General features: G+C 50.2%; 1 protein-coding gene across 3 annotated transcripts in view; it reads left to right on the top strand.

The window, feature by feature from the left end:
- The window catches only part of LOC137096285 (zinc finger protein ZFP2-like), a 29,084-nt gene that overhangs the window by 11,006 nt on the left and 4,182 nt on the right, over nucleotides 1-13,896 (top strand). For 2 of the 3 annotated variants that reach the window (XM_067465352.1, XM_067465353.1), the window contains exon 2: nucleotides 1,045-1,438. In XM_067465352.1, the coding sequence (XP_067321453.1) occupies nucleotides 1,147-1,438 (292 nt within the window). In that variant the 5' untranslated portion in view covers nucleotides 1,045-1,146. Of the gene's footprint in view, nucleotides 1-1,044; nucleotides 1,439-4,704; nucleotides 6,481-13,896 lie in introns of those variants that run through there. The other variant, XM_067465354.1, reaches the window with a different exon arrangement.

The following is a 13,896-nucleotide window of genomic DNA, read 5'->3' as shown; positions in this document are numbered from 1 at the left end:
TAAATACTTAAAAATCCACATATATATGCAAACACACATATACACATTTGCACAAATATATACACACACATATACGCACAAAACACATATACACAGACTGGGCCATAACAACGTGTGGCAGGGGACGGCTAGTAAATACTTAAAAATCCATATATATATACGCAAACACATATACACATTTATACAAATATATACACACACATATACGCACAAAACACATATACACAGACTGGGCCACAGCAATGGGTGGCAGGGGACGGCTAGTAAATACTTAAAAATCCATATATGTACGCAAACACACATATACACATTTACACAAATATATACACACACATATACGCACAAAACACATATACACAGACTGGGCCACAGCAATGTGTGGCAGGGGACGGCTAGTAAATACTTAAAAATCCATATATGTACGCAAACACACATATACACATTTACACAAATATATACACACATATATACGCACAAAACACATATACACAGACTGGGCCACAGCAACGCATGGCAGGGGACGGCTAGTAAATACTTAAAAATCCATATATATACGCAAACACACATACGCGTATACACACACATATACGCACAACACACATATACACAGACTGGGCCACAGCAATGGGTGGCTGGGGACGGCTAGTAAATACTTAAAAATCCATATATGTACGCAAACACACATATACACATTTACACAAATATACACACACACATATACGCACAACACACATATACACAGACTGGGCCACAGCAATGGGTGGCTGGGGACGGCTAGTAAATACTTAAAAATCCATATATGTACGCAAACACACATATACACATTTACACAAATATATACACACATATATACGCACAAAACACACATGCACAGACTGGGCCACAGCAACACGTGGCAGGGGACGGCTAGTAAATAGCCGTCCCCTGCCACCCATCTCTAGTTTCTGATACAGAACATATGCCACCCAGTAGTTGTCATCTACTCACCCACAGAAAACCATTATTTAATAATCTTTTGTTCTCATTTGTCATGTTTCTCATTAGGGAGAAGATCCAGATAGAACAACAAGCCTCTGCTTTTGCTCATCCCAGGATCAAAAGAGGACAATCCCTTGGCTTTGTGTGCTGTTGAATTCCTCCTCCAACATGTTGGCGATCAAAGAGGAAGCAGAAGAAGACCTTGACTCGCTGACTGGGAGTAGTGATGGCTGTCCTCTCGTAATTGCTGGGGAGAAGACCCCCGTGGAGGACACTCTTGGACCCGATGGACAGCCAGGACAATGCAAAGGAAACCCAGCAGGAGAGGCCAATGAAGTTGACTCGGACACCAAGCGGGGCTCACCCCTCCGGTGGGTGGTGAAGGAGGAGGGCAACGGGAACGCAACGGTGCTGAGCGAAACTGAATTGAGCCTACCTCCTCCTCGTCCTTCTTTCTCAGGTATCCCAAAGTCTTGCAACCTGCATCTCCCTTTCCTTAGATTAAGGAGAGACTCTGGCTGAGTAGGATTTAGATTGAGGGGGGGAAATGTAGAATTTGATACAGAGCTCCTCATTTGAACCATCTAGCTTTGTTTTGATTTGTGGCCCTTCGAGTAGAACTGCATATCAACACAACGGACCCATTCCAGGATCCCTCATGTCATGTAGGTAAAGGTCAACGTTTTCCCCTGAGATTAAGTCCACTCTTATCTGAATTTGGGTGTGGGTCCTCATCTCCATTTCTAAGCCAAAGAGCCAGCATTGTCCGTAGACACCTCCAAGGTCACGTAGCCGGCATGACTGCAAGGAGTGCAGTTACCTTCCCGTCGGAGCGGTACCTATTGATCTACTCACATTTGCATGTTTTCGAATGGCTAGGTTGGCAGAAGCTGGGGCTAACAGCGGGAGCTCACCCCTGCTCCCCGGATTCCGACCTGTGACCTTTCGATCAGCAAGTTCTGCAGCTCAGCAGTTTAACCCGCTGCGCCACCGGGGGCTCCTTTTGCTATATACTGTATATACTCAAGTATAAGCCTAATTTTAAGGCTGAGAAAGTCCCCCTCGGCTTATACTCGAGTCAAAGTTATTTATTATTATTTTATTACATTTATTATTTTACTATATTATTATTATTATTTGAAACACAACAAGATAAGTACAGAGCAAACAAGATCCTTATAGGGTTGTTGTAGGTTTTTTCGGGCTATATGGCCATGTTCTAGAGGCATTTTCTCCTGACATTTCGCCTGCATCTGTGGCAAGCATCCTCGGAGGTAGTGAGGTCTGTAAGAACTAGGAAAAAGGGTTTATTTATCTGTGGAAAGACCAGGGTGGGACAAATGACTCTTGTCTGCTGGAGCTAGGTGTGAATGTTTCAACTGACCACTTTGAGTAGCATTTGATGACCTGGCAGTGCCTGGAGCAATCTTTTGTTGAGAGTGATTAGATGTCCCTGATTGTTCCCTGTCTGTTGGTTTGCTGTTGTAATTTTTGAATTTTTTAATACTGGTAACCAGATTTTGTTCATTTTCATGGTTTCCTCCTTTCTGTTGAAATTGTCCACATATTATTTACCGTGTTTATATTCCGCCCTGCTCACCCAGCAGGGAACTCAGGGCGGATTACAGTGCACATATACATGGCAAACATTCAATGCCAGTTAGACATACAACATATATAGACGGATGCAGAGGCAATTTAACATTCCAGCTGTGCCCAAGCTTTTTTCTGGCTTCATGAGGGTATGTGGATTCCAGCCACAGTGGGAGCTGCCGATTCACCATCCATTGTGACACCGAGTCGTTTGATGGAGTACTTCCTCATTCTTCTGCACGCTGCTGAAAGGTTTTTATGGCGTCGTAAAGTGTTAAATTAGCCTCCCCGCATATGCGGTACCTAAATTTCCTACTTGACAGATGCAACTGTCTTTCGGGCTGCATAGGTTGACAGCAAGCTAGATGAATGGCCAGAAGCTGACTTGACCCAGGCTGGCTTTGAACTCATGACCTCTCGGTCAGTAGTGATTTAATAATAATAATAATAATTTCATTGCCCGACTTACTGGGCAAGGCGTGTTGCGGTGGGGAGGCGCCCTCCCACTGGCCATGTTGGTAGCAGGGGGGGTTCTCCTTCCCAGAAGCACCTTGCATGGTGGGAAGTTTCTCGCCGCATGGTCAACTGTCCAGTCAGCGGCCGGCCCCACCCAGCACCTGGCATTGGCCAGAGGCCGGCTGCTCCCTTTGCCCAGCAGCCTTAAATAGGCAGCGGAAGGGCCTAGCAGGCAGCAGGCTTGCTTCAGGTTGGGAGGAGATGGAGGAGAACGTAGCAGCGGCAGGAGCATCAATGGTTGGGCATGCGGCCCTGCTTCTCCTCCTTTTCTTTGGGGGGGTTCTTGTGACCGCCAGCTGGGGCCCTCACCCTTTCGAATGCCCTTTCGAATTCCCCACCCCAGGAGGAAACCCTCCTGGGGTGGGGGTCCCGCAGCAGTCGCCCTCCTGCCGCTGGCGCCCAGCGGGGGTGGGGCCTGGCTTTCCACCCGCGCCACCACGGGGGACGGCGGCCTCCTCGGCAGCTTTCTTGGGGGGGAGTAGGGAGTTGCCCTCTCTGCCACCGGCACACAGCGGGGGCAGGCCTTGCCTCTCCCCCCCTTGCCCATGCTCCAGCCAGATTTTGGGGCTTGCAGCTACCTTGGCAGCCTTCCCAGGGCAGAGGCCCCGTGGGAGTCACCCTCCCCGCTGCCAGTGGCGGCGAAACCGGGCCTTTGCCCCATTCCGTCGCAAAGGCACCCACGGCGGCCTAGATGGCTCAGCTGGTTTATGGGGCCTACGGCCTCCTTGGCAGCCTTCTCAAGTGGGGGCAGGAGTTTCCCTCCCTGCTGCTGGGGCGGGCCTTGCCTTCCTCCTTGCCGCCGCTCCGGCGGCAGCCTAGATGGACCAGGCAGTTTTCAGGCCTGTGGCCTCCTCGGCAACCTTTCTGGGGCAGGGGCCCCATGGGAGTTGCCCTCCCTGCCACCGGCGCACAGCAGAAGCAGGGCCTGGTTTTTTCCTTTTGCTGCCACCGAATCTCCGGCGGCAGCCTAGATGGTCCAGCTGGTTTTCAGAGCCTGCGGCTTCCTTGGCTGCCCTCTTGGGGGGACATGGGAGTTGCCTGCCCCGCCGCTGGCGGATGGCGGGGGCCAGGCCTGGCCTTTCCCAGAGCGAGCTTGCATGGAGCTCTCGACCTTCCTCAGGGCCCACAGCCTTTCTGGTTGGGTGGGGTAGGCTCCCTCGTTCTGGTTTGGGACCGCGCCATGGTGGCATCCTCAGTTGGCCATGTGGGCCTGAGGCCTGGCCCCACCTTTTTGCCAGGGGTCTCGTTGGAGGATCTTTGCCCTTTTTGCTGCTGTGCTGGCCACGTGGCCCTGCGGCATCTCCCCTTTGGGTAAGCCCCTCCCTGCACAGAGCGGGGGGGGGGGGGGCTGGCATTTCAGTGACAGCAAGAGTAGGCTGTAGGGTCAGCGCCCCCCCCCCCCCCTTTGTGACTTCTTCTCCCTCTCCGGGGGGTGGCTGGGGTTGCATGCAGGGTATTCCCAGGCTGTTTTTTCTGGCTGCACTTGGGGGGGTACCCTCCCCACAACCTGGCCCCTAGCAAGCCGCCCCTGCTGCTCACCTCAAGCACAGGCTTACAGGTTTCAGGTCCCCCTTCCTGGGCCAAACCCTCATTAAGTTCCCACCTTCTTTTCTGTAGTTCTGTCTTCCCAGCACTCTATTAGAATGGCTCCACGCACAAGGGCGCAAAAGAAGGCAGCTAGACGAGAGGCGGCTTCAAAAACACGGGCCCGGCCCACTAGGGGAAGAGGAGATGCGGCGCACGAAGGATCCCAGCAGTCGGCAGCCAAACCAGTGACAAACAGGGCCCCCAGCAGGCGCTCTACCGAGCCAGATGCCAACATTCTGGAGGGGATCTCTGAGAACATTGCTAAACTGTTGGACAGGATAGATAAGTTAGAGTCCAAAGTTTTCTCCGAGACGGCACCCCAGGGGAGCAAACAGCACCACAAGAAACGCAGAAGGCGCACGGAGTCACCAGAACCCACTTCCAGGAAGACCGGGCACAGTGGATCTGCTTCCCGTGAGGACAAGGCTGAGGCTCAGTGCTATCACCGTACGAGCAGCACCCGTAAGAAGAAGAAGCATCGGTCTTCCAGGTGTTGCCAGCACTACACCTCAGAGAGTGACTCCTCAGAGAGTGAGTATGCCCTCGATCCGGTAGATAGGGATAACTACTGGAGGACGGCAGCCCTAGTGCCCGGGCTACCTGAGTGGGCCATCAGGTGCAGAATTGACTCGGGCAGCATCTACACCTCCAGCGGAACGAGAAGAGGAGGTAGGTCTCCCACTCAGGTACTTCCACCCCTCTTTTTAGACAATGAGGATCCCCCAGGGACACATCTTTCCCGCCGCCTCAGGAATAAGATCTTAAGAGGCTATTACGTGGACATCTTCTCCCTCCTGGAACCTGAAGGAGAAGAGGGCTGGGAACCCCCCACGAAAAGAAGGCACAGGAAAAGGGATACTGTCAGGCCCGTGGAGCGTTCCTTTGTCAATTGGATTGCCGGTTACTCTGTCTACATGGGGGTGGTGGCGGCAGCTTTCCCTGAGCGCGGATGGCACCTGATTAATCATCAGATTCACGTCCTGAGGGCCAGGAAGCTAGCTGGGGAGATAGCGGCTATAGCATATGATACCGCCTTTCGCAAGCGGGCATCCCAAAGCGCTCGAACCAGGTGGGACCTCATCAACCATGACATCTGGCTCACCGAGGTAATGCCCAGCATCAGGGGCAAGCATGAGACAGGGAGGTATGATCGAAGTTGGGGCAAAAAAGACGCCAGGCGGGCTGTCTGTTGGGAGTTTAACATGGGCAAGTGTCAAAGGGCCCATTGCCGTTTTGACCATGTATGTGAGTAGCTGGCAGCAGCTACATCTCAGCAGGGAGCCACCCAGAACCAGCAACATCTGTGCAGGGAGCCCCCATGGCCCCCACTGCCTTGCCTCCTTGCTGCCCGGCAGGAGCTACATCTGAGCAGGGAGCCACCCACCACCAGCAACATCTGTGCAGGGAGATGCCCAGCACCAGCAACATCTGTGCATGGAGATGCCCAGCAACATCTGTGCAGGGAGATGCCTAGCACCAGCAACATCTGTGCATGGAGATGCCCAGCAACATCTGTGCAGGGAGATGCCCAGCACCAGCAACATCTGTGCATGGAGATGCCCAGCAACATCTGTGCATGGAGATGCCCAACAACATCTGTGCAGGGAGATGCCCAGCACCAGCAACATCTGTGCATGGAGATGCCCAGCAACATCTGTGCAGGGAGATGCCCAGCACCAGCAACATCTGTTCAGGGAGATGCCCAGCACCAGCAACATCTGTTCAGGGAGATGCCCAGCACCAGCAACATCTGTGCAGGGAGCCGCCCAGCACCAGCAACATCTGTTCAGGGAGATGCTCAGCACCAGCAACATCTGTTCAGGGAGATGCCCAGCACCAGCAACATCTGTTCAGGGAGATGCCCAGCACCAGCAACATCTGTTCAGGGAGATGCCCAGCACCAGCAACATCTGTGCAGGGAGCCGCCCAGCACCAGCAACATCTGTTCAGGGAGATGCTCAGCACCAGCAACATCTGAGCAGGGAGCTGCCCAGCACCAGCAACATCTGTTCAGGGAGATGCCCAGCACCAGCAACATCTGTTCAGGGAGCCGCCCAGCACCAGCAACATCTGAGCAGGGAGATGCCCAGCACCAGCAACATCTGTTCAGGGAGATGCCCAGCACCAGCAACATCTGTTCAGGGAGATGCCCAGCACCAGCAACATCTGAGCAGGGAGCTGCCCAGCACCAGCAACATCTGTTCAGGGAGATGCCCAGCACCAGCAACATCTGTTCAGGGAGCCGCCCAGCACCAGCAACATCTGAGCAGGGAGATGCCCAGCACCAGCAACATCTGTTCAGGGAGCTGCCCAGCACCAGCAACATCTGTTCAGGGAGATGCCCAGCACCAGCAACATCTGAGCAGGGAGCTGCCCAGCACCAGCAACATCTGTTCAGGGAGATGCCCAGCACCAGCAACATCTGTTCAGGGAGCCGCCCAGCACCAGCAACATCTGAGCAGGGAGATGCCCAGCACCAGCAACATCTGTTCAGGGAGATGCCCAGCACCAGCAACATCTGTTCAGGGAGATGCCCAGCACCAGCAACATCTGTGCAGGGAGCCGCCCAGCACCAGCAACATCTGTTCAGGGAGATGCCCAGCACCAGCAACATCTGAGCAGGGAGCTGCCCAGCACCAGCAACATCTGTTCAGGGAGCCGCCCAGCACCAGCAACATCTGTTCAGGGAGATGCCCAGCACCAGCAACATCTGAGCAGGGAGCTGCCCAGCACCAGCAACATCTGTTCAGGGAGATGCCCAGCACCAGCAACATCTGTTCAGGGAGCCGCCCAGCACCAGCAACATCTGTTCAGGGAGATGCCCAGCACCAGCAACATCTGTTCAGGGAGATGCCCAGCACCAGCAACATCTGTGCAGGGAGATGCCCAGCACCAGCAACATCTGTGCAGGGAGCCGCCCAGCACCAGCAACATCTGTTCAGGGAGATGCTCAGCACCAGCAACATCTGTTCAGGGAGATGCCCAGCACCAGCAACATCTGTTCAGGGAGATGCCCAGCACCAGCAACATCTGTTCAGGGAGATGCCCAGCACCAACAACATCTGTTCAGGGAGATGCCCAGCACCAGCAACATCTGTTCAGGGAGATGCCCAGCACCAGCAACATCTGTGCAGGGAGCCGCCCAGCACCAGCAACATCTGTTCAGGGAGATGCTCAGCACCAGCAACATCTGTTCAGGGAGATGCCCAGCACCAGCAACATCTGTTCAGGGAGATGCCCAGCACCAGCAACATCTGTTCAGGGAGATGCCCAGCACCAACAACATCTGTTCAGGGAGATGCCCAGCACCAGCAACATCTGTTCAGGGAGATGCCCAGCACCAGCAACATCTGTTCAGGGAGATGCCCAGCACCAACAACATCTGTTCAGGGAGATGCCCAGCACCAGCAACATCTGTTCAGGGAGATGCCCAGCACCAGCAACATCTGTTCAGGGAGATGCCCAGCACCAGCAACATCTGTTCAGGGAGATGCCCAGCACCAGCAACATCTGTGCAGGGAGCCGCCCAGCACCAGCAACATCTGTTCAGGGAGATGCTCAGCACCAGCAACATCTGTTCAGGGAGATGCCCAGCACCAGCAACATCTGTTCAGGGAGATGCCCAGCACCAGCAACATCTGTTCAGGGAGATGCCCAGCACCAGCAACATCTGTTCAGGGAGATGCCCAGCACCAGCAACATCTGTTCAGGGAGATGCCCAGCACCAGCAACATCTGTTCAGGGAGATGCCCAGCACCAACAACATCTGTACAGGGAGCCCCCAAGGCCCCCACTGCCTTGCCTCCTTGCTGCCCGGCACCTGTAACATCTGTTGATGTGTGAGGACTACTTACCTGGATTAGCTAAACCGAGACTTTTCCATAAACTCCTTACTGATTGTTTTGGGTTTTGTATACATAAATGGTTAAAATATCCTATCCATAACTATTCCTTGATATTGGTTTTTTTGTACAGTGAAAGTAGGAGAACATCATTAAAAGAAAGTATAAAGATTAGAAAGAAAAAAGAAGAGAAAAAATAATAAAAAGTAGAAAAAAATAAAAAATAGACTGTTATTATTTGATCTAGTAGTAAACATGTTTTAAATGGTTGATTTATATATTTAAATGTCTAAGTTTGTTATTTTTGAGTTGTTCTATAAGTACACCTGATGTTGTTTATTTTATTGTTTATGATTTGATTTGTTTGTTGTGTTATGCCGGCATTAAGTTGTGGCCAATTTTTACTCCATCCATGTGTCCGTGTTATCTGGTTCTACGGGCGGGAGGAGTGTCGCCCATCCACACTCAAATTCATTGCCGAACTTACTGGGCAAGGACTGTTGCAGCGGGGGGCACCCTCCCACCAGCCATGTTGGTAGCAGGGGGCTTCTTCCCAGAAGCCCCCTGCGCAGCGGGAAGTTTTCCGCCACATGGTCAGCTGTCCAGTCAGCAATCGGCCCCACCCAGCACCTGGCATTGGCCAGGGGCCAGCCGCTTCCTTCGCCCAGCAGCCTTATACTGGCCGGGGAGGGAACATCCAGTGGTTCCCAGGGGTGCCGTGTTTGGTTGAGCGGTATTGTGCTGGTGGGCCCCTTGTTGGACTCATTAGGTATTGATCAGCAGCGGGCTGATCGATCTTGATCCAGAATCCATGCCTGGCAGCCAACCCTTCGTTCCTGTAATCAATAAATTAAGTTGTGGCCAATTTTTACTCCATCCATGTGTCCGTGTCATCTCTGGTTCTACAGGTTATACCCCGTCACCATCTCCCCAGAGGGGACTCGGAGCGGCTTACATGAGGCCAAGCCTGGTGATACCAAACAGCAAAATAAATACAGAAGAGCAAAAATAACATCATAATAAAATAAATAAAACATACAGTTAAAATAAAACAGTGCAAAATAACAAAGTGAGAAATCAAACACAGTGGGCGAGCCAAATGTACGACATAAAATGATAAAACTCTGGATGAGATAACAATGAAAAAGGTATATTTGTAAGGGAGGATCTCATAGGGGACTGAACAGTGGAGTCAGGCCTTCAATAAGGTGGGGGGAAGTGTGTGGTGAATCTTACCTGGTAGGCCGGAAAGGGAGCCTGGATAACAATAAGTCAGGCCTCCATTTTAGGAGGGAATGCCAGGGAGGCAGCCATCTTGAGTGAGGATGGTTGGAAGAGGGGAGGAGTTTGGAGACTCCTAGGATTGGCTGGAGCAGTTGGGAGGAGCCAAGTCTGAGGAGGGAAATAATGTAGCTTCAGTAGGAGTTGAGAGCTGGGGTGTGAAGGTGTAGAGTTTGAAACTGGGTATTCAGGGAGAGAACTGGGAGAGAGAGTGTCTGTGTTAGACAGTGCTGTGAGCTGACAGGAAAAAGGTCAGGCAGCAGTCTGATCTCTTGTGAGAGTTAGCCCAAGAGGTTGGCTCTCCAGGCTGGGTTAGTTAACAGGAAGAACTCTAGGGTAGAGTTAGTTAATAACCCAGAGGCTACCTACATAGGCTAGTCAGGCTAATCATAGAATCAAAGAGTTGGAAGAGACCTCATGGGCCATCCAGTCCAACCCCATTCTGCCAAGAAGCAGGAATATTGCATTCAAATCACCCCTGACAGATGGCCATCCAGCCTCTGTTTAAAAGCCTCCAAAGAAGGAGCCTCCACCACACTCTGGGGCAGAGAGTTCCACTGCTGAACAGCTCTCACAGTCAGGAAGTTCTTCCTCATGTTCAGATGGAATCTCCTCTCTTGTAGTTTGAAGCCATTGTTTCGCATCCTAGTCTCCAAGGAAGCAGAAAACAAGCTTGCTCCCTCCTCCTCCCTGTGGCTTCCTCTCACATATTTATACATGGATATCATATCTCCTCTCAGCCTTCTCTTCTTCAGGCTAAACATGCCCAGCTCCTTAAGCCGCTCCTCATAGGGCTTGTTCTCCAGACCCTTGATCATTTTAGTCACCCTCCTCTGGACACATTCCAGCTTGTCAATATCTCTCTTCAGTTGTGGTGCCCAGAATTGGACACAATATTCCAGGTGTGGTCTAACCAAAGCAGAATAGAGGGCTAGCATGACTTCCCTAGATCTAGACACTAGGCTCCTATTGATGCAGGCCAAAATCCCATTGGCTTTTTTTGCCACCAAATCACATTGTTGGCTCATGTTTAACTTGTTATCCACGAGGACTCCCAAGATCTTTTTCACACATACTTCTCTCGAGCCAGGCATTGTCCCCCATTCTGTATCTTTGCATTTCGTTTTTTTTTCTGCCTAAGTGGAGTATCTTTCATTTGTCACTGTTGAACTTCATTTTGTTAGTTTTGGCCCATCTATTCTCTGAAAAAGAGCGAGGGTTTTGTTACCAACAGTTAGCTCTGTCTGGAACAAAGTGAAGAGAACTGTTCAAGCAACCAATCAAGCTGAAGTCACGCTTTTTGTACCTCTCAGGAGCGGTTAGTTGTCTGTTTTTTAAAAATCTTATTCTATTTGACTTTCAACCCAGTCTCTACTGTACATCATTCCATTGTCAAGCCTTTGTGATATTTCCAGCATTTTTAACACCCTGTTCCTACAGAAAAGCCTCTCAACAAACAGTTCTGTGGGAGCCTGGGATAAAAGCAGTGTTGGCAGGAATGAGAAATCCACAAGAAGCATGTGGACAATTTCAACAGAATGGAGGAGACCATGAAAATGAACAAAATCTGGCTACCAGTAGTAAAAAACTCTAAAATCACAACAACAAAACAGCAGAGAGGAAACAACCAGGCACATCTTAACACCTCTCAACAAAACATTTTCCCAGGCTCAGCCAGGCCTTCAAATGCTAATGAAGGTGATCAGCTGAAACATTCACACCCAGCTTCAGCAGAGAAGAGCTCTTTGCCCCACCCCAGCCATTCCACAGATATATAAACCCATTTTCCTATTTCCAAAAAGACCTCACAACCTCTGAGGATGCTTGCCATAGATGCAGGCGAAATGTCAGGAGAAATGCCTCTAGAACATGGCCCTATAGCCCGAAAAAACCTACAAGAACCTAGTTCACCTCAGATATTTTTTTCCCTTCTTTTAAAAAATCCTAAAACGTCTTAGGTTGGTGGCAGCTTTAATTCAAAAGAAAGTTTAAAGATGAGCAGTGCTCACTTCAACATAACACATATCCATCATCGTCTCGCTATCATATTGGAGGCACAGGGGTGCGATTTTTTTTATTAGGAAAGGAAAACCTCTGGAAAGATCTATCTTGCCAGGGCATAATATTAATAAGACTCCAGCCTCACGTCTTTTTTTTTGTAAAGTGCAATATGAGGACCACATTAATGCAGCTAGCTCTCAGCTAACTGCACCACAGACCAGTCCTAACACTGAAGCCTTCTCATGCAGAGGCCTACAAACACACTGAGGCCCTTCTTCCACAGAGACCTCTCACAGACTGAGGCTACTCACGTACAGGCACTCCTGCTTATAGGGAACTGCAGCTTTTGCTAAGTCATTGCATCCATTTAACCCTTTCAGACCTCGACTCACATTTTTGTAATTAAAAATACCTAGTTAATTTAATTTAATATTTCTGACAGAAGTGGTGTCGAACAGCAGTAATTCTGCAAGGTTTAGCAAGGGGGCTGAAGCCAGAGGGACTTATTTATTTATTTATTTGTTTATTGTGTCAGGGGCAACCAGACCATTGTATTACATTTCTAACAGAACAAAACTGTTGAGATTAATTTCACAATTCAGCAGCAGATCAGTTGCACAACTTCAGCGCTTTCCAGTAGCTTCTTCTTGCACAGTATTTTCAGTCAACTGCTCCCACAAACTACAGTCACTCTGGAACCTTTTTACGGACACTTGAGCACATGCCCGGCCATTGTCAGTTTTACTATTGTTTTCCCCTCCAATCTAGATGACACTACAAACTTACCACAGCACACAGTTATATCTTGTCTTAGCAGACAGGTTCTTTTAATCATATACATAGAGCCTTCGACAAACAGCATCACAGCACAAGGAGAGAGTATACACTCTACATGACTTCCTTATATACAATTCTATACAATTACACATAGCAATCTCTGATTGGTTCCCAACTCATTAACTTAACTCAGACCCAGGATTGCATCATTCACAATCACGTGGACTAGGCCAGAACACATTCCCCAAATGAAGTTCTATATACAGTTAATGCATGACTCAGCATTTCCAATAGAAGCCTATTAGCAGTGTATGACTCAGCATTGTAAAACCTGACAAAAACAAACAAACAGACAAAACACAAAGTTTGCAAGCTTGGTAGTTGGTTAAATGTCCTTTGACTAGTATCTGGCCACTTGGAGTGCCTCTGGTGTTGCCGCAAGAAGGTCCTCCATGGTGCATGTGGCAGGGCTCAGGTTGCATTGCAGCAGGTGGTCATTGGTTTGCTCTTCTCCACACTTGCATGTCATGGATTCCACTTTGTAGCCCCATTTCTTGAGGTTAGCTTTGCCTCTCGTGGTGCCAGAACACAGTCTGTTCAGCGCCTTCCAAGTCGCCCAGTCTTCTGTGTGCCCAGGGGGGAGTCTCTCATTTGGTATTTATTTATTTATTTATTTATTTATTTCTTGCATTTATTGACCGCCACTCTCAGCCCTAGGGCGACTCATGGCGGTGAACAACAACATAGAAAGACAGTGTACAGTAAATCACGACAATACAAACCAAACTACTACAACATAACATATACTTATGCTAAAAATCCGCTTCGTCAAGTCCTGGGGTCATAGCCAATTTCATAGTCCTAGTCCATTCCAGTGTCGTTCCAGGGATACACTCAGCTGAAGGCCTGCTCGAAGAGCCATGTTTTCAGGCCCCTACGAAAGGCCAACAAGGAGGGCGCCTGTCTAACTTCAGCAGGGAGGGTGTTCCACAGCCGGGGGGCCACCACCAAGAAGGCCCGCTCCCTCGTCCATTTGGTATCAGCCATGGATTGAGGTGCTGGGTTTGAGCCTGCCACTTTTGGACTCTCGCTTGCTGAGGTGTTCCAGGAAGTGTCTCTGTAGATCTTAGAAAACTATTTCTTGATTTAAGTCATTGACGTGCTGGCTGATACCCAAACAAGGGATGAGCTGGAGATGTCTCTGCCTTGGTTCTTTCACTATTGGCTGCTACTTCCCGGCGGATGCCACGTGGTGCGATACCGGCTAGACAGTTTCTCCAGTGGTGTAGGACGCAGATACCTTGTGATAATGCAGCATGTC

This window comes from Anolis sagrei, chromosome 2 (assembly GCF_037176765.1).
Source record: "Anolis sagrei isolate rAnoSag1 chromosome 2, rAnoSag1.mat, whole genome shotgun sequence".
NCBI classification, from domain to species: Eukaryota; Metazoa; Chordata; class Lepidosauria; order Squamata; family Dactyloidae; genus Anolis; species Anolis sagrei.
Note: the sequence above shows the minus strand (reverse complement) of the source record. Positions and strands in the feature narration are given on the sequence as shown.